At 37.9% G+C, this 21,832-nt stretch overlaps 2 protein-coding genes across 2 annotated transcripts; one reads left to right on the top strand and one right to left on the bottom strand.

Annotated features, from left to right (window-relative positions):
* Positions 1-10,844: 10,844 nt before the first annotated feature.
* Positions 10,845-11,690, bottom strand: LOC126597634 (uncharacterized). Its single transcript, XM_050264441.1, has 3 exons — positions 11,367-11,690; positions 11,204-11,281; positions 10,845-11,096 (listed from the first exon to the last, which is right to left on the bottom strand). The coding sequence occupies exons 1-3, from the start codon at positions 11,686-11,688 to the stop codon at positions 11,038-11,040; spliced, it is 459 nt and encodes a 152-aa protein (XP_050120398.1). The 5' UTR covers positions 11,689-11,690; the 3' UTR covers positions 10,845-11,037.
* A 7,126-nt stretch (positions 11,691-18,816) lies between these two features.
* On the top strand, positions 18,817-20,610 carry LOC126595784 (adenylate isopentenyltransferase 5, chloroplastic-like). The gene is made up of 2 exons (XM_050262090.1): positions 18,817-19,235; positions 19,365-20,610. Exon 2 carries the CDS (start codon positions 19,382-19,384, stop codon positions 20,390-20,392), a length of 1,011 nt encoding a protein of 336 aa, XP_050118047.1. The 5' UTR covers positions 18,817-19,235; positions 19,365-19,381; the 3' UTR covers positions 20,393-20,610.
* Positions 20,611-21,832: the final 1,222 nt, after the last annotated feature.

Genomic DNA, 21,832 nt, shown 5'->3' with positions numbered 1-21,832 from the left:
ATTATCTTTTGTTAAAATATATGACAATTAAGCGCATGCACATTTTGTATGTAATGCCCACGTACATTTTATCGTCTTCTTCTCAACTTACAAAAATTAATTAATTATTTTTGCAAATTTTCTTCCTTCTTTTATTTTAACACTTTCTTTTAATTAGTTTGTAATAACTAATAATTTTGTACAATAAATGGCGCATCATGACGAAGAGAAAATAATTAATAAGAACAAGAACACTCGAATTCATCAGAAAGTATGAGAAAACCTCAATTTTAATATTGAATAGTTGATAAACTTTAATTTATGATTATGTTGGTGCAAGACGCTTTTTTTTTTCTTAGACCGGGTAAAAATTCCTGGCAATATTTTTATTGAGGCCCTTGTTATGCACCCTTCTTTCAGCTTTGTACGTTTTCAATTGCTATTAATGACTATTGTACTTCAATTTCAAAAGAAAAATTTTTTTTTGCCAAAAAAGAAAAAATACTGAATAGTAACAACTGTAATGCCAAAACGGTATATTCATAATGTCACTTAACGCTAAAAGCCATAAGAGTTCAAATAGAAATGGAAATAATTAAATAATAAAATACCAAAAATGTCCTTAAATCTTAAAACCTTAACTAAACATAGAATCTAGTTGAAAACCCCCATATATCATGACAAAACACTGAGTTTAATGTGTCCTTGTTCTCTTTGAAATGATGGGTAGGGACCAAGTCGGACACCAAAACCTAAATATTCAAAACTCTATTATTTGATCTAATTTACGCATTTCGACTTGATCTTCAATTCGTAAAGATGACAGAATCGAAGAACTAAGAGGAAAGAACATAGAGAAATATTGATAGAAATGGATAGCAGTAAAAGTTTTTCTTCATTGATATCTGTTGGTTTACAATCTTCACCTATACAGGTGTTTTTGATACCAATCTTACAGAGCAAGTAATCTTCTTTTAACTACCTCCTTATACCAACTAACTATCTCCTTATCCCAACTAACTATATCTCTAACCACCAATATTCCAATTATCATAACAGCCTATTTAATCTCTTAACAAGTGGCTTTGTTTTGACCGTTGATATCCTTCTCACTTGGATCACTGTTTTGTACTTCATTCTTCTTACATCCCTCTTAATCTGATGCTCTAAGGCACTGAGCATTAGATTGCCACAATGCTATTGAAACAAAGGTGCAGATAAACCCTTTGCAAGTATATTTGCTGACTGATCTGCTGAAGACACATGTTGAACTTGAAGATCTCCTCAAGTGACTCTCTCCCACACAAAATGATAGTCTATTTCAATATGTTTGGACTTAGCATGGAATACAAGATTTGTAGGCAGTGCAATAGCTGAAACATTATCACAGTATATCATTGGAGATAAATGTAAAGGTATATGCATATCACAGAATAGCTATCGAATCCAAGCAAGTTCAGCAGCAGTAATTGCTAAAGCTCGATACTCGACTTTTGTGGATGATTGAGACACCGTGTGTTGTTTCTTAGATGCCCAAGAAATAGGATTGAACCAAGAAACACAACAAAACCTGAAGTTGATCTCCTATCATTTGGATCACCTGCCCAATTTGCATCATTATAAGCTTGCAGATGCATTGGTCCTGGTTTGAAATGAATACCATAGGTAGATGTTCCTTTGAGATATCGAATGATTCTCTTAACTGCAATGACATGAGAGACCATAGGATTATGCATGAACTGACAAGCTTGATTGACTGCAAAAGCTATGTCAGGTCTTGTAAAAGTGAGGTACTGAAGTGCTCCAACAACACTCTTATATTGTTCAGGAGTTTGATAAGGCTTCCCATCATCCTTGAGTAACCTATGATAAGGTAGACATGGTGTGTTACATGGTTTAGAGTCCTGTAAATCCACTTTACCAACCAACTCATTAATATACTTTGTCTGTGATACAAACAAGCCTTCTGATGTATAACTGATCTGCCCAAAAAGAAATGCAACTGTCTAAAGTCTTTCATTTCAAACTCTTCAGTGAGAGCTTGTATAACTTGATTGATCAATTGTGAACTGCTACTTGTGAGAATCACATCATCTACATATAATAGCAATAACACAGTCCCCCTTGAAGATTGTTGCACAAACAAGGAATGATCAGCTTGAGAAACTTGAAATCCAAAACTCGACAAGAAACTGGTGAATTTCTCATTCCAGGCTCTAGGAGCCTGTTTTAACCCATATAATGATTTCTGAAGTGTGCACACATAGTTCAAGGGATGTGTTGCACTCTCAAATCCTGGAGGTTGTTCCATATAGACTTCCTTTTGAAGTATGCCATGTAGAAAGACATTTTTCACATCTAGCTGCCTAAGAGACCATTTGAATTGAGCAGCTAAGGCAAATATGAGTCTTGTAGGTTTTACAACAGGACTGAACGTTTCTAGATAATTAACACCCTCTTCTTGGCTATACCTTTGTGCCACAAGTATTGCCTTATACCTTACCACAGACCCATCTGCATTCTTCTTTATTTTGTAGATCCTTTTACATCCAACTAAATTCTTATTAGGTCGTAATGGAACTAAAGACCAAGTCTTCTGAGAATGAAGAGCATCTATTTCCTCTTTCATTGCAACCTGCCATTCTGAAATCTGAGATGCAGTTTTGAATGTCTTAGGTTCTGAAGTGACAGTAGCAATGAAAGCTATCTTGTTGAACACCTGATTCTTGGATATGATTTGCATAGGATGTACATTCATTGGTATTGGTAGAACAACATGTAGTTGCTCCTGTTGAAAATCAAGATCCACATGGATATGGTGCTGTGTTGTGGAGCTGGTTTGAGGAAATTGATGTATTGCAGAATCACAATATATGTGTGATGTATTGGTATGATTTGTAGGAATAGAAACAAACTCTACAACACTAGATGCAACTGTTTCCAAAGAATATGAGGCTCTGGATGCAAACAATGAATCTAATGCACTAGATGAAAGCATAATAAAAAAGTCTGTAGTTTGAGATGATAATGAATGAGATGGAGGGGAACATGCTTGATTTGTTAATGTGATGATTGGATTTAAATGCGGTGAATGTATTAGAGTGTGTGATGAATTCAATGGAGATGATGCAGATAACAGTTTTGACTGTTGAAACAAGCTGGAGGTTGAATATGGAAAACTAGTTTCATCAAATAAGACATGTTTAGACACATGAATTTTACTAGTAGCAATATTTAAACAAATAAATCCCTTATATTGACATGCATAACACACAAGTTGTAGTTTTAGACTGAAGTTTAGAAGTATTGTAGGGTTTTAATAGGGGAAAACATGCACACCCAAATACCCTGAGATGTTTAATCTTAGGAACTATGTTATATAGCTTTTGAAATGGTGACTGCATATGTAAAGAAGCATAACTTTTGAAATGGTTACTGCATATGTAAAGAAGCACAAGGCATCATATTAATCAAATAAGAAGTAGTAGCACATGCATGAAACCAGAATTGATTGGACAATTTTGCAGTTTGGAGAAGTGTAATTGCCGTTTCTACAAGGTGTTTATGTTTTCTTTCTGCTAAGCCATTTTGTTCAGGTGTGTAAGGACATGATTTTGATGCAAAATGCCATGTTGTGGTAGATATTGTTGAAACTTAGTGCTTGTAAATTCACCATCACCGTCAAATTGGAATATTTTAACTATAGCAGAAAATTGTGTACATAGATAGGCATGAAAATGAACAAAGGTTGCAAACATTTATGATTTATTTCTTAATGGAAACATCCATGTGTATCTAGTACAATTGTCTATGAAGGTTACATAATACCTAAATCCTTCATATGATAGTGAGGGGGCAGGTCCCCATACATCACTGTGTATTTTCTTTAAAGGTATTACAGATTTGGTTACAGGAAAAGCAAATGGTAACTTGGTAAACTTTCCCTCTAAACATGGAGTACATATTGATGAACATGAATGTATTGATGCAGGAACTTGAGATTGATGTAGAATTGCAGAAGTGATTGCATTTGATGTGTGCCCTAGTCTTTTATGCCATATGCTCGAATGAACTGGTTTTGCAAGGAAACATGAATGTGATGTAGGTAGTGTAGGTGACTTCCTCAGTGAAATGTTGAATGGTATAGGGTAATAACCAACTCTACACAGCCCTTGAGTAGTATCTTCCCTGGATTTGTCCTGAACCAAGAAAGAAACATCATCACAAATGAATATGCACCTATTGTCTTTGTAGGGTTGATAAATGGATAATAGATGCTGTGAAAGTTTTGGAACATGTAATACATTCTTAAGTGTGAGAGACTGATGTGGAACTACCAATTTAGAAGTACCAATATTGGAAATATGCAAACTTGCACCACTTGCATTGCTGTTCCTTGATATGGATTAGACAGGTCCAAATTTGCCAACTCAGATGTCATGTGTGCTATAGCACTAGTGTTTGCAATCCAAAACGATTCAGATGGTGTTGAGGGTTGATGATTGTCATACATAAAAGTGAGATTGACAGTTGGAAGCCTCACTTGATAAGCAAAATTACTCATGTGACAGCATTGAATGGCTGTGTACCCATATTTCCAGCAGATTTGACATTGAGTAGAAGAATTTGAGGTTGTAGTGGTATGTCTCTGAAAACAGTCTGCAACAACATGTCCCTTCTTATTGCATATTTGACAAGTAGGAATGTCAGAGGGATGATCTGGGCAGTGAGATTGATATGGCTTTGGAGTGCCAAGAATGCCAGGATTACCATTTGAGAATCTTGGACCAGTATTGTATTGAAATCTTCCTCTGCTTTTGCCTTTGAAATTATTTCCTTTATAGCTTCCATAGTTATGATAACCCCCATTGAAATTATTGTACGATCATTTTCCATGACTGGAATTAGTAGAACTTGATCCTCCATTGTGCTTGAAGGACTGATCAGAAGATGACCTTGTTTGATCTTGATCAAGAACAAGAGTTTTTCATTTTTCCGATTGAATGCCAACGATCATGGCATTACCAAAAGACAATCCAGAAGAAATGTCAAAAGATTGATCAATGATAGCTTCCTCTGCCAATAGTTGCAACCTAAAATCTTTGAGAGATATTCCATTCTCTCTTCCTCTGATCACACATCGAAACGTGTTGAAATCTGCAGGTAAACCTTTCAATGTAAGAATGATAATATCATCATCATCATCAAAGATTAATCCAACTGTAGCAAGATGATCTCTTGCATCTTTGATTTTCTGAAGATAAACAGAAACTGATTCTGACTTTCTTGATATTCTGAAGTTCTGTCTTCATCTGAAAGATTGTGGCTTTTGTAATTGCAGAGAATCTTTCTGTGAGACTTAACCATATCTTATAAGAACTCTTACTCCTAATGATGCACGACATGGAAGTCGCAAATAGTGTAGCAATAAGCAACTACATCAAAGCACGATCGTGCATCTTCCAGACCAAGTAATCATCATTTTCGACCCCTTTAACATTAGAATCATTGTCAAACCTTGGTGGACACTTTCTTGAACCATCAATAAAACCCATAATTCCATGGCTTTCTAGAAGCAATCGGACCTGAAAGCTCCAAGTAAGATAGTTGGAGTCATCCAGTTTTACTGTAACAGAAATGGAGATGGTAACCTTTTTTTCCAAATTCTTGAAAAACACTTTCACTGAAGCTTTTAATCAAACAGTTGGTGGGTAGACGAGAAGAAACCAACTTTTTGAGTGACTGGTATACTTCCAACGCCAGAAATCACAGAGAGAAACAAACTAGAGGGTATAGAAGAGAGAAATATGCTTTAGAGACTGAGCGGAAGCACCGGAAAGACTGGTGATGATACCATGTAAAGATGACAAAATCAAAGAACTAAGAGGAAAGAGCAGAGAAATATTGATAGAAATGGATAGCAGTAAAAGTTTTTCTTCATTAATATATGTTGGTTTACAATCTTCACCTATATAGGTGATTTCGATACCAATCTTACAAAGCAAGTAATCTTTTTTTAACTACCTCCTTATACCAACTAACTATCTCCTTATCTCAGCTAACTATATCTTTAACCACCAATATTCCAACTATTATAACAGCCAATTTAATCTCTTGACAAGTGGCTTTGTTTTAACCATTGATATCCTTCTCACTTGGATCACTATTTTGTCCTTCATTTTTCTTACACAATCTACTACACCATCTGATCTTCATCAAATAATGTAACGGTGTTTCTAACACTTCGAGGACATCCGATAAAGGAGTAATGAATTTATAATAATGTAACAATGTTTCCTTTTTCTTTTATCAATAGGAACAAGAAGAGAGATTTGAATTTGAAATATCTTCTAAGAGGTATCAACAGATTATACATGTTTACTTATGTTTGTACCATACTTGACCAATCCCGAAATTACTGAGCACCGGTCAACGTTATACCGTCAAGGACCCAGAAGAGTTTCCCTCTAACCAGGAGGCCAATCACAGAGCGACACGTGTCGACATCAGAAGCCAATCATAGCGTGACATGTGTCAACATCGGAAGCTAATCACAACACAACAAGTGTCAATGTTAGAACAAGGCTAAAAACTCTCTTCTATAAAAGGAGATCATTCTCCCATAATATTTCCTAATGTCATTTGTACTAAATCATTCACTTGTACTCACTAAAGGAGAGGTTGAACCTATGTACTTGTGTAAACCCTTCACAATTAATGAGAACTCCTCTACTCCGTGGACGTAGCCAATCTGGGTGAACCACGTACATCTTGTGTTTGTTTCCATGTCCCTATCCATTTACATACTTATCCACACTAGTGACTAGAGCAATCTAGCAAAGGTTACAAACTTAACATTTTCTGTTGTACCAAAGTCCTCACTGATTTTGTGCATCAACATTTGGCGCCGTCTGTGGGAACGACACTTATTCCCACTCTCTTCAGCTTTGCTAAGCTGGTTTCCACCATTCGTACACTCCCTTTTGACAAGGCATCCCTCTCCAAAATAGGGAGCGAAGGAAGCCACAACACACAGAATGACACCTCTCTTGCACCTAGTGCGAAGTAACGAAAGAAGGAAGGAAATAGGGTTACTCTTCAAGCTAAAGTCGAAGAGCTAGAAGCTCAGAACAACAAGATAACAATGAAGAATGAGGTCCTCCAGAAGCAGTATGAGAAGCTATTTGAGACGCTCCACGAAACTAGGTGTACTCAAACACGCGAGCTCGTTGCCCCTGTGAACATCAACCATTATCTGGATGCCCCACAACACGGAGGGTCACCTCCATTCGACATGGGTATCCCTGATGATGAGCGATCTAATCATCAAAACATTGATCAACATGAGACTTCTCTCAACCTAGATGCTTCAACCCGAAGCAGGAGAAGTGGAGGAAGATACCTCATTGCAGAAAGGTTGGAAGGATCGAAAGTCGTTTATCGTGACTGCCGAGGCTTCTTAAAGCAACATCGAGAGAATCCCTTCCACATATGCTCGAAGATCAATGACCCAAGGGTTTCTGAAAGACTCGGTCCCATCCCATGACCTAGGCCAGCTGCCAATCTAGAGAAGGAACGACATGTCCCAGAGGAACATGAAGGTACATGAGACTCTGAGGTATTTCGACAGACTCGCCCTATAAGTCAGTATGGCGAGTCCAAGGAAAAACCACATGCCCTTGCTCAAATTTTCCTACTTCCAAGAGGCGATAGAGACTTACGAAAGAAAATTCCAGTGGTACATGACTTCACTCAGGACCCCTTTATCCTACAGCTTATTGAGGAAGTAAACAAGTTGAAGGCCGAACGTCAGGCCGAGATACCTGACTGGAACCAACCCAGGCCTGACCCTCTCACAAGGAGGATCCTCGACACCCCATTCAAGCGAAGACAAAACAAGAGCTTAGTTTACAACTCTATACTAGAAGGGAGGACCCAATTGAACACCTTAACCTCTTTGAGTCCACCATGGCATATCGGATGAACACCGACGAAGAGCGATGTCTTCTCTTCCCCTCCACCCTCTCTGGCGGAGCTCTAAATTGGTATTGCCGTCTTCTACCTGAGACAGTAGACTCATTTGAGGAACTGAGGAAACTGTTTGTCTCTCAACACATCTTCCAAATCGATCGCTTGCATTTTACAGATGACTTGTACACTATTCATCAGAAGCCGGATGAGTCATTATGAGAGTATGCCTGTCGCTTTAGCCATGAGTATTCTCGTTGCGCTGAGGCATATGACAAGACCGCCCTCAAGGCCTTCACGGCAGGCCTACGTGATTGTTTCTTCAAGTACATGATTAATGCCAACACTTGGAAGACTTAATCTGAGGTGATGGCACATGCTTACAACCACGCCTCTGCCGAAGCAAGAACATACCAAGGGAACCCCCATATGGTTAACCCCTATCAACAAGTGGGAAGTGGAAGTCAAGTTCTACCAAGTGAGGAGATCTTGGCCATTCAGACACCCATTACATCATCTCCTGCCTTATTTAGCTACTTGCTAAATCACCAAACATATCTGTCTCTTGGTAAGAGGAAAAAGTTTTACTCTCAGCAAGCCCATTACAACAAGAGGGATAAAAAGTTCGTATCAAGACAACCAGGGGTGAAGGTACCGTCGACTATTATGACTATGGGGCCAAGCCTCATTCTTTCAAAATGGAGGACTAGGTACAGAAGGAAATGCTATTATAAGAAGGCATACACATTATAAATATTTTGACTCTCAACCGCATGAGATCTTTTGTCACACAAGCCATTCGGCAATTATTTAAAGAAGAGGGAATTCAGACAACTTCTTCTAAGTCTTTTGCGTTCCTAGCATTGGAACACTTGGTCTACGCTGACCTACCCTTATATTCCAACTCAGAGCTTCAACATGCGTACTTTGACACAAAGTATGTGATACTAAGTGTTACAACAAACATGGTTCACATATCAAAAGCATGGATCCCGTCATGCATAGCAAAACATTCATAAGCATCATTCATATCAATCAACATAAACATCATACATTCCAACACATTCATACATAAACATCATACATTCCAACAAATCCATACATAAGCCAATTGTGCTTCGAAAGGGTTCAACATACTTTGTGTCTTCGACACTTGCTACAATATGCCTCGGCACCTTGCCCTTATTCTCACCAACCAGGTGATAAAATGTGAAAAAGGAACTCATCTTCATGCCACCAACCAGGTGATGAAATGTACAACCCGTACTCTCCTTCATGCCACTAACCAGGTGATGAAATGTACAACCTGTACTCTAATATCATTTGGCAACTTGCCACTCATGCCACCAACCAGGTGAAGAAGGAACTCATCTTCATGCCACCAACCAGGTGATGAAATGTACAACTCGTACTCTCCTTTATGCCACCAACCAGGTGATGAAATGTACAATCCGTACTCTAATATCATTTGGCAACTTGCCACTCATGCCACCAACCAAGTGAAGAAGGAACTCATCTTCGTGCCACCAACCAGGTGATGAAAGCAACTCACCATTCATTCCACCAACCAGAAGACGAGTGGTACAACTTATATATGTGAACTCCTATCATTCACAAATAATCAAAAACCCTCATGTTTTACAACTCAACTAGGGGAGCACTTATGCCCAACAAGAGTTATAGTCACCGACAAAGTCTTATTGCAAGCCAACAACAACTTCAATGCATGACATACGAAGATTATGCTATTCAGCTGTCTTGCATTTGCTTCAGACATTTCTCATTTGTAACAATGCAAATACTACAAGGTGTGGCTTGTATCATAATCTCTTACTCAACAGTGTGGAAGCAAAATTTGTATATGTTGTCATCAAAGGAGTTCAACCACAATTCTCAAAAGCTTCACACACTCTTGATCAAGACAGTGTGAAGCAAAACCAATCTATGGTGCCAACAAGAGCTTCATCAATGGAGGGCAACCACAATTCTTAAAAGCTTCACACACTCTTGATCAAGATAGTGTGAAACAAAACCAGTTTATGGTGCCAACAAAAGCTTCATCAATGAAAGGCAACTACAACTCGTAGAAAGCTTCACACACTCTTGATCAAGACTGTTCAAAGCAAATTCAATTTATATGGTTCATCCAAACCTTCGACTACTACAAGGTGTGGCTTGCATCACAATCTCTTGCTCAATAGTGTGGAAGCAAAATTTGTATATGTTGTCTCTCCCACATTTTCAAATTTCTAATTTTCCCAAAAAAAAAAAAATGGAAATTGGGAAATTCAATAAAGCTTCATCAATGGAAGATAACTACAAATTCTCAAAAGCGTCACATTATCTTGATCAAGATAGTGTGAAGCAAAATTAATTCATGGTACCCAACAAAAGCTTCAACTCCAAAGCTTCACCTACAAAGCTTCACCTACAAAGCTTCACACAAAAGCTTTACCACTACTACAAAAGGGGCTACCATTGGCGGTATAAAACCGACAAGAAACCCCAATTATTGTCGGATTTTTGTTAAAAATCCGACATTAAATAACAATGTCGAATTGGAGAACCGCCATTGATACTACCGTCACAAAAAGGTATTAATAACCAATATACCGTCACAAGGAAGTAAAGTAATATAAAATAAAAAGGATAGTAACGTTGGTTAAAAGCGACATCGAACATCACGTCGGCTACATGCGACACTAAGTACTGATAGTCTGATATAAAATAACCAATATACTGTCGCTCAAAAGAGACACCACGAACTATTAATATTAAAAAAAAATCTGTTTCAGATTTGAATTGTTGGGAATCGAGATGCCCTCGGACTTGAATTTTGGTCTGGAGTGGTTTGGTGCGTGGTGTTATTCACTTCGATGTGACAGGACTTCGCTGGATTTCCCTGCTGGTTTTCTGGGAATAATAACACCAATACATGCAAAGGCTTAATCCTTAAATCTCTCTCATTTTCAGTAATTTTCCCTACTAAAAGCTTTGAAGCTTACCCAGAACACCAAAATAGACAATTTTGAGCAGAAACTATATGAATTAGAAGTTGGGACAAGAGAAACATAAGTATACCAGATGGTTTCAAGGTGGCAGGAACTGGCCGGAAAACGGCCTGCAAGGGCGGAGTTTCCTGCCGGAAACTGGAGAAAAACCCAAAAATCAGTTAAGGGTTCCCGAGTTCGATTTTGATGCATTTCCAAGTAAAAAAAACACAGATTTAAGTCTAAAAAAAGGTTTAGATTCATACCCAAAATCAAATTTGGAGGAGCAGATGTCGAATCCGCCTCAAATTTGACGAATGGAGCTTGGTGAGGTTCGGCAGCTTCTGGAAATGGGAAACAGTAAGCATGCATGTCCAATCTTAGTGAATTCCAGCTAAAAAAAACCACATGCATGAGGATATTTGGTACCTAGGATCGATTCCAAGTGAGTTTGAGTGTCACCACTCGCGAACTCGACGGAAGTCTTGCCAAAATCCATGGCAACTCGTCGGGGATCTTGTGCAGCGAGCACGCCAAGAGAGAGAGAAGGAGAGGTGGTATGGGAAAAGAGGGTGGAGAGCGAGGTGGTTGTGGTGCTCACTGAAAATGCAATGACATGCTGATGGTGGTGCTCCGGTCGATGGTAGAGAGAGGACGAGAGGGATGAGAGCTGGGGGTATGAAAGCTGGCTTCGTATACAAGTGTTGAAGCTTGTTTCCAATAGCTCTCGGGTCCAAAGGCTGGTATCCATTGAGATGGCGAGTTTGATGATTTATGGTGCCTTGGGGATTTCTGTGCAAAACAGAGAAGAGAGTGTTGCCTTGGGCGATGTGCGCTCTCTTTGGAAATAGAAAGTTAAAGTTTTTGGGCGCCATGCCAAAATTTTGGCAGCCCTCCAAAATTTTTGACTCTTGCTTCCTCGAAATAGGACAAGTTTGCGTCGGTTCAAACCGACGTGAGCCTGACATGCCAGTGCACTTGGATGTGGTGTCGAAATAAGGAAAATTTACGTCGGTTAAAACCGACGCTAATACTGCACTCATACTTTATGTCGCTTAAAAGCGACACCAGTATTTAAAAATTATTAAAATGTATGTTTACGTCGGTTTAAAAGCGACATATACATTTTGTGACGCTTATAAGCGACAGTAAATCCGACGTCATGTTCAGTTAGTGTCACAATTGTCTTATCCGCCATTATATTAGATTAAACCGACACCACCCACTGACATTATAAGACCCTTTTGTAGTAGTGTACCAACAAAAGCTTCATCAATAGAGGATAACTACAAATTTCAAAAGCTTCACATTATCTTGATCAAGATAGTGTGAAGCAAAATCAATTCATGGTACCCAACAAAAACTTCAACTCCAAAGCTTCACCTACAAAAGCTTGATCCACAAAAGCTTGACCCATAAAAGTTTCAACACAAAAGCTTCACCTACAAAAGCTTCACACACTCTTGATCAAGATAGTGTGAAGCAAGATCAATTCATAGTACCCAACAAAGCTTCAACCTCAAAGCTTCACCTACAAAGCTTCAACATCAAAGCTTCAACCTCAAAGCTTCACCTACAAAGCTTCAACATCAAAGCTTCACCTACAAAGCTTAATATATATATATATATATATATATATATATATATATATATATATATATATATTCGGAAATTTGAAAATTCAGAAATTCAGAAATTTAAAAAAAAAAATTAAAAAACATTTGCCTAGGCCTCATCTTCTTTGGGCCTAACAACTTTCATAATATATATATATGAATGAGAAGTTTTGGGTTACCACTTAGAAAGGAAAATGGTGAAGTTTTGTTACTTTAGAAGCTTGGCTACTAGCAAGACACCTCCTTCGTCAACTCCCTCTACCGGAGACTTGGAGGACTCCTACCATATGCTATTGCACCTTGATACTCGGAAGTCTCATAACCACTCAGTGACTTGGATTTTTCAAATCTCCAACCAAGAAGTTTTCCTTACTCGGGAAATTAAGGGAACACTACCTCAACCTACATGCTTCACTCATAAAGCTTCAACATACAAGCTTCAACAAAAGAAAAAAAAAATCAAAGAACTTAGTGAAGAAGGCTTTGGTGTATTTAACACAATACGTTGAAATGAAGCAAAGCTTATTTATTGATATCTCTGATAAGTTAGAAATATGTAAATATACATGAGTCAAAATAAACAAACAAAAGGGAGCATTCATAAAGGTTTCTTAGGAGAAGTCTTAGCAGTTGGTAGAGCCACAGAAAGAGAAGGCACCAGAGGGTGATCATTCGGAGCCTCAGTACTGGACAGAACCCCAGAAGGAGGAGGCATCAGAGGTTGATCATTTGGAGCTTCATTACGCGGTACAGCCCTAAAAGACGAAGGCAATAAATGCTTTTGGAACAAACCCACAAACCTCTGATGATCAAGTAAAATCTGACCATCAGATTCTTGCATCTGGTCAAGCTTCCTCTTCATGTTTGTAGGATAGTCATATATGAGCCTGTGCAACTGTTTATTCTCATGCTTGAGCCCTCTAATCTCCTGTTTGAGACTTATCACTTCAGTCGCCAATGATTCAACTTGGGGGGTTCGAGCAAATAGGCGTTGGGCCATATTAGACACATAACCTACTGAACACTGAAAGCCAGGGAATCTTTAACAGCCAACTCATCAGACCGTTTGGAAAATAGTCTGTTATCTTTGGGAGTGAGAAGGTTCCTGGCCACCACCGCAGCGGTCATATCATTCTTTATCATAGAGTCTCCAACGGTAAGAGGACCAGTAAGGGATAAGAAGGATGGGCGCCATATGTTGTCTTGAGGAGACATAGCTGCCTTTTTACCAAAGTTCAAGTCAAAATGACCGTCAGATGGGCCAGACATTTTCAGAAATGATGAAGGAGAAATAAGGTCTAATAAATCTCTGAAGTATAAAAATAAGGGGAAAATTCCTACAAGCAATAACTCTCTGAATGTACTTCTTGCTCACAATTGGTGCCCTTATAAAAGAAAGGGCAACATGGCTGTTGGTTCAAAAATCGAAGAGGCACCACTCTCCGGATTTCGAAGAGGCACCACTTTCCACACGCAACATTAGCTCCTCGATAACTTTGCCAAATATCTCTGACAAGGTTTAGACACGTGAAGTTTGCAGCTCCCACTACATTGCTATGACCAAGAAGGGTAAAGGAATAATAAAGAAAGGGTAACATGACCGTTGGTTCAAAAATCGAAGAGGCACCACTATTCGGATTTTGAAGAGGCACCACTTTCCACATGCAACATCAGCTTCTCGGGTACCACAAATAACTTTGCCAAAGATCTCTGACAAAGTTTAGACACATAAATTTTGAAGGTCCAGCTACCATACTATTACCCACAAGGGTAAAGGAACAACACCATTGCTTGATAACTGGAAAGTCCCTATTGTGTCAACCTCTGTGCTCCGTGGCAAGGCAGACTGGCAAAAATGCCCGACCTTTACTCACATTCGAGAAAACACTCCTAACAAGATTGCTTGCTCAAAAATCGAAAAGGCACCGCTTTCCAAATCTCAAGAGCCAGACTCCCAACATGATTACTTGCTTAAAAATCGAAGAGGCACCGCCCTCCGAATCTCGAGAGCTAGACTTCTAACATGATTACTTTCTCAAAAATCGAAGAGACACTGCTCTCTGAATCTCAAGAGCCAGACTCCCAGCAGGATAACTTTCTCAAAAATTGAAGAGGCACCGTTCTCCGAATCTCAAGAGCCAGATCCCCGACATGATTGCTTGTTTGAAAATCGAAGAGGCACCACTCTCCGAACTTCGAGAGCCAGATTTCCTGGGATAAAGCTTGTTTGCAATCTTCACACGCAATATCAGCTTTCCAGATACCACAGACCACTTTTTCAAAGTGCTATGACAAAGTTAAAACACGTGAAGCTTACAGCTCCCACTACATTACTATGACCAAGAAGGGTAGATGAATAACATTACTACTTGTTGTTAGGGAGACTCCTATATATGTCGACCTTCATCCTCAACGGACAGGCAGACCTGCAAAAATGCTCAACCCTTTCTCATATCTGGGAGGGCACTCCTAACGAAGCCTCTCGAAATACTCAGCTTTCTTTCCCCCCGATAATACATCTGCAAACATACTACACCAGAGCAAGAGTATCTTATATCATCAAGGTTAAAATCAAGAGTATCCCATATCATGCTTTTTCCCTGTCTTTTCCTTTGGCCTTGTTCTTACCTGCAAGACAAGGAGAAAGAGAACAATCAGTCATCACTTGAAATCAAGCTTCCAGTCAAGAACTGACCGCCTGGAACCCCTTACTTGATTACTTACCTAACATTGCTCTCGAGTACTCATCTTCAACATCTGCCTGAGGAACAGATAGGGCAAGTGAGAAGATACCACATCTGCCTGAGGAACAGATAGGGCAAGTGAGAAGGATACAAGGAAGCATGTGGAGACAAGCGCAACAGAACACGTGCCGATACATCCACTACTTTGTCAACAGCAAAAGTATCCCATATCATCAAGGTCGAACGTATTCTAGATTTGATGGACTTGTTTTGACCTTCAAATTCTTATGTCGGCCTTATACTCTGGAGGAAACCAGAAAACCCTCCAGCCTAGTTCAAGAATAAGCATGTGGAAAGTTACTTTTTTAAAAGCAAAAGTATCTCATATTATCTCTTCTCTTTTTTCTTCTCTTTATCCTTCTTGCTACCTGCAAGATAGGGAGAATGAAAACAATCAGCCGGAACTCGAAATCAAACTTCTGATCTGAACTGATTGCTTGGAGCTCTGATTGCTTACCTTGTCTGTCACCTCTTTTGGCAAATCTCCTAACTCGGCGACTTGGGAGACTCCTACTATATGGTTTGTATCGCGCTTGACCAAGCCTGAAACTACAAGTAAGCTTCCAGTCAAATTGATACATTACCTTGTGCATCTTCATCGGTTAAAGATACCACCCCTGGATGGAGGAAATACTTCCAGAGAAGATGCCACATCTACCTATGAGACAGATAAGGCAAGTGAAGACGATACCACACTTTGGTACTTAGAAGTTTTGTGATTACTCAGCGGCTTGGATCTTGCAAGTCCCAACCGAGGAGCTTCCCTCACTCGGGAACTTAGGGGAGCACTGTTTGTACCATACTTGACCAATCTCGAAACTACTGAGCACCGGTCAACGTTATACCATCAAGGACCTAGAAGAGTTTCCCTCCAACCAGGAGGCCAATCACAGAGCGACACGTGTCGACATCAGAAGCCAATCATAGCGTGACATGTGTCAACATCGAAAGCCAATCACAACACGACACGTGTCAATGTTAGAACAAGGCTAGAAACTCTTTTCTATAAAAGGAGATCATTCTCCCACAACATTTCCTAATGTCATTTGTATTAAATCATTCACTTGTACTCACTAAAGGAGAGCTTGAACCTATGTACTTGTGTAAACCCTTCACAATTAATGAGAACTCCTCTACTCCGTGGACGTAGCCAATCTGGGTGAACCAGGTACATCTTGTGTTTGCTTCCCTGTCTCTATCCATTTACATACTTATCCACACTAGTGACCGGAGCAATTTAGCGAAGATCACAAACTTAACATTTTCTGTTGTACCAAAGTCCTCACTGATTTTTTGCATTAACAACTTATAAGGAATATGGAATAGGGAAAAATTAGGTTCTCATCCTTCCTTTTACTACTCCATTGATTAAAATCCTATTTATTTTCAATTTTTGATCAAGGTCCTTGGTATTATTAAATCATTAATTATTTCAATAATAAAATATTTTTTATTTCTAAATATATTCATTTAATGTTAAAAATGTTACAATTAGTATATTTATATTTATGACTAAATTTTTTATCATATATTTTTATTTTTAGTTTGTATCCATTTTTAATTTGTAATTTTTTTTTAATTTATACCCATATATTAATTTCTTTTGGTGCCCATATTTTTTAAAGTTTATCTGTATTTGTACCCATATTTTTTTTTATTTGTACTTTTTATTTTGCTAAATGTACCCATGCTAATTATATGTACCCATTCATGTAAAACTTTTTAATCTTAAAATGTACTCATTCTTAAATATACAAATTTGTTATATGTAAAATCTACCATTTTTTTAATATAAAATCTATTCAATTTTTTTCTAATCCATTTTTAAACTTATATGGGTACATTCTTTTTTTCTTTGATTTTAAAATGTATCTATGTTAAGTTTAACCGAATAAATTTACTAATGTTATTAAGCCTAATATCTTTCTTTTTTTTTGTGATTTTGAAGAATGTACCCATATTTTGATTTTTTTGGTTAATTTTGATGAATGTACCCATGTTTACACACACACACACACACAAAATAGTAGATTATATTTTAATATTTTTAATCCCACAAATTATGGTTTTTTATTTAAAATCTCATTTATATAAACAACTAAAATTTCTAATTTTTAATTTAAAACAAATAGTAACGTACATAGAAATAAATTATCACATTAATTTCAAGGATCTCAATCAAAAATTAAAAACTAACAAGGTTTCAATCAAAGAATATTCATGACTAAGGACCGCATCCAAAGTCTCCCATGGAATAGTATCATTTTGATTCTTGAGTTCCATGCATTTACTAAAATATGGATAATGAAATCATTTCATTCATTAACTTTTTCATGTGTTTACTTACACATAAGAAATATAAAAAAAATGCAACCTTTTCGTTAAAATTCTGTAATAAAATATCTAAAAATAAAAGAGAATTAGATCAATTAGGAGAAATTAGTTGATCTGATTTTTTTTTTTTTTTTACTTCTCCTACTAGTGGTGTAGCGTTGTTTCTCGAAGGAATAATAATTTTACTGGGAATCAAAGGACCCTGATTAAAGAGTGAATTATCAGAAACATATGGGCTAGCACTTCACCTAGCTTGTCCCTTCAACATATAAAAAAATCTATATTGGTATCAAAACCATGAAGAAAATTCTTTTTGCCCACGGCTTTCCTGAAACAACTAATTCCATTCCCACCCAATTTACATCGATGGTGATGCATACGTGTTCTTAATTTTATTTTATGGAGAAAATTATAGAACCTAAAACCAAATTAAGAAAAGTTAGTCACTGAACAAATGGTGCATCCATTTGGGAATCATACCCCGAACCACATCACTTCCTCCTACTGAGTTGACTAACATTATTTAGACTTTTAATAATTTTATTATTATACAGGTAACACCTCTTTAACACATTAAAAAGACGATTAATTTGTAGCTTAGCTAGCTACCTACTTACACTTTTTATGTAATTAACAGATCATGCCCCTCCTAATTAAGCACAAGAGGCCCATTTAATTGTTGGTATATGAAACCCAGAAAACATGGCTTCGATAAAACTTTCTATATGGTCCCTCCTAACCCTAAGGCACTTTTTTCTTATTTTCAATTAAAGAATATTCAAACACACTAAATCAGCCCACCTTAGCCAATTCAGTCCTTGACCTAACCTTCAAGCTCCACATTATAAAGAGTAATGATATTTATATCATGTTTTTATACCACATTTCTATACCACCTTAGGTGGCATCTGATGTGGACAACCACATCATTTGAAAAATTTGCAAAACCCAAAGAAATGAAGGAGAAAGACTCATCGTATACCACAATCATCATTTAATTAATTTGTTTTTCTTAATTATTAGTTTATTAAATAATGAACTAAATTTAAAATTTTGATTAATTCAAATGATGTGGCTATCTACATCAAATGCCACTTGGTATAAAAATGTGATATAAAAACTTGGTATGAATAACATTAATCCACTATAAAACATTGATTCTGCCCAGAACAATTCACAAAAAATCTACATGTGTCTTTCATTCCATTGAAGTCACAAGAAACCCTTATACAACCTTGGTTGCTTTAGTTTATTCCCACCACTATAAATCCCCGACCTCTAATCTCTTCTGCTTAGGCAGTGATCATTCAGCTTCAAAAACTTGGTTTTCTCACAAACCCGCAGTTTTTTTCCCCAACTTTAATTTTTCTTTTTGAAAAAATAGGAAGCAAATACAAGATACCTAGCTCTGCATATCAGGAGAGTTTCAATTCTGATCCTAGCTTACTCGGACCGATCGATCACCTTTCCTACCTACCACTGGGCTAACTCCAGTGGCTTGCATCTCTTTCTGGTTCTCTCATCTCTCCTTAAAACTCCACATCAAGAAGTTTGTGCAGGCCATTTTTTATCCAACAATTCGCCGCGTTTATTGTAATTTAAAGGTAACTGTTCCAGAAAACTATGTGGGGTATTTTGTCGATTTATATTGAGGACTCCGTTACATGTGTAACTTTGGATATAAAGTTTCCATGAAGTGAAATCTCACCAGTGTTTTTGGGTCAACCTTGCAGGTTTCAATAATTATAAAATGAGAATTCTCATGTCTGCCTGCAAACAAGTAGTACAGCCGATGGTGAGCTTCCAAGGCCCCGGGCTCACCAACATAAACAGGGATCCGTTTTTACGGCGAAAAGATAAGGTTGTGATCGTAATGGGAGCCACCGGGACTGGCAAGTCCCGGCTTGCCATAGACCTCGCAAGACATAATCCGCCGGCGGAGATTATTAACTCGGACAAAATGCAAGTCTACAAAGGCTTGGACATCGTCACCAACAAAGTCACTGAGGACGAGTGTAAAGGCATACCTCACCATTTGATAGGCAAAGTCGATCCCGACTCAGATTTTACTGCCAATGATTTCAAGCACCATGCGTCGTTGGCCATCGAATCGATCTTGGAGCGTGACAGATTGCCAATCATTGCCGGGGGTTCAAATTCGTATATTGAAGCCTTGGTGGATGAACACTCGGAGTTTCGAATGAAGTACGAGTGTTGCTTTCTTTGGGTTGATGTGGCCATCCCCGTGCTCCACTCTTTCGTGTCAGAGAGAGTGGACCGGATGGTGAAGATGGGTTTGGTGGAAGAGGTGAGGAGAATGTTTGACTCTACAACTGAGAAAGAATATACGCGCGGAGTCAGGCGAGCCATAGGCGTGCCTGAAATGGATGAGTATTTACAAGGCGAAGCAAGTGATAATAACGATGATGAAACTCAAGAGAGGCTTCTTCAAGCAGCAATTTCTAAAATCAAAGAAAATACTTGCATTTTGGCGTATCGCCAATTGCAAAAGATTCGCCGGCTGCAAGCTCGGCGGGGTTGGAACATGCACCGCCTTGATGCCACGGAGGCGTTCTTAAAGCACCACGCGGAAACGAATCAAGCGTGGGAAAAACTCGTGGCAAGACCTGCCACGCGGATAGTGCGTCAGTTCCTTTTGGACCCAATTCCCTCCATTCTTCCGACAGAGAATATCACCGCCACTACCACCGCTCCGGCTCTTTCCACGTCTATGCCGACAGTGACCGCTGCAACACGATAGCTAGAGGAAGTAGGTCTGGCAGTCTCTGCGGTTAAAAAAAAAAAAATTTAAGAAGAAAAACATAGTTACTGTGGGAATGGAAACGCTGCTGTCACTGTCAGGTGGGTGGTTAAGTTCAGTTAAAAGTACCTTTTCATCTTGGGTGGCCGTACAGTTGGAAGCATTTTAGAAATCCGTGCTGGCTGCTTTGAAGGGATGATGATTCTTTCCCCTTTTAATCTTTCTTTCATTTTCTGTCTTTTACTTGAACGATTACGATTAAACCATATTAGCATCTTATTTTGTATTTTTATAAAAATAAAAAACAAAAAAAAGAGTTTGAGAGAAAAAGAGAAAAGATAATAGAAATAGGATAATAGAAAATCTTACCCGACTTTAAAGTGCTTTCTTTCACAGTTCGTGTGTCCGTACGTACCACGCTGGGCGATGCGCCTGCGTCAAATCATCATCAATCATGAGTTGATAATTAGGCTGTGGGGTCCATATATATTGAGCCGTCCAATAAACCCTAGCTAGGCGTAGGCCCCATTAATTTGTTGTGTATGTAAGTAAATATATGAGAGTTAGCAGAGGGTGGTGTTTTTTTGGCCTTTTAGATTGTGTGCTGTTTTTACACCATGAGTGATGACGAACTCATTGTTCTTTTTATTTTACATGTATATTGCTAAATTGCTATGGTATATATGTGATTTGGGAATTGGGAATTTCCAACAAAATAAGAAGAGGTGTGTGTGCATTTGATTCTTCCACCCATATCCTAATTTCTAAAGTTGAGTACGTACGTACATCTTCATCATGATTCCACATCTAAATGCAAACAAATTCACGATAGAATTGGTCTTGAAATATAAGCAAGTTAAATCTAGCTAATTACAAAGTTCAAAGGAATTCACTAGGTTTGACATGAAAATTAAGATATTTATTAAAATGTGTATTGATCGTGGAATTAATGTGCAATTTCCGTACGTGAAGATGTTCAAGCGCGCACAAAAAAAGAAATACATTAAAGCTAAGTGAAGATGTTCAAGTGCACACAAAAAACAAATACGTTAAAGCCCCTTAAAACAATAATGTTTGATTAAACGAGAAAAATTGTTAAACAATTCTATAAAAAGTAATGCTAGATAGACCAACTTTTTAGACTACATTATTTGCAAATCATGTGATGACATGATCTGTCACTAATCGGAAATATACACATTAATCAACACTTAAAAAAGTAATTTAATTATTAACAACCACGTTATATAATTTACAAAATATGGTTTAAATAAATGGTCTTCCTAGCATTACCCTTCTATAAAAGTGTAAGTCTAGAATTCAAATTAATATGTTACAATCTTGAAAGTAAATAACCAAGTGCGATCATCAATTAGATTGATAAGTCTGAATATATGAGCTATATCTTGAACACTCCAAGTACTATATGTGTTTTGTTGT

This window comes from Malus sylvestris, chromosome 13 (genome assembly GCF_916048215.2).
Source record: "Malus sylvestris chromosome 13, drMalSylv7.2, whole genome shotgun sequence".
Lineage (NCBI taxonomy): Eukaryota > Viridiplantae > Streptophyta > Magnoliopsida > Rosales > Rosaceae > Malus > Malus sylvestris.
This window is presented reverse-complemented; position numbering and strand designations above follow the sequence as displayed.

Coding starts and splice junctions, on each gene's coding strand:
- LOC126597634 (XM_050264441.1), bottom strand. CDS start 11,688: ATGGATACCAGCCTTTGGACCCGAGAGCTATTGGAAACAAGCTTCAAC. Junction 11,282..11,366: donor TCACTTGGAATCGATCCTAG/GTACCAAATATC, acceptor TCCCATTTCCAG/AAGCTGCCGAACCTCACCAA. Junction 11,097..11,203: donor TCCTCCAAATTTGATTTTGG/GTATGAATCTAA, acceptor GTTTTTCTCCAG/TTTCCGGCAGGAAACTCCGC.
- LOC126595784 (XM_050262090.1), top strand. CDS start 19,382: ATGAGAATTCTCATGTCTGCCTGCAAACAAGTAGTACAGCCGATGGTG.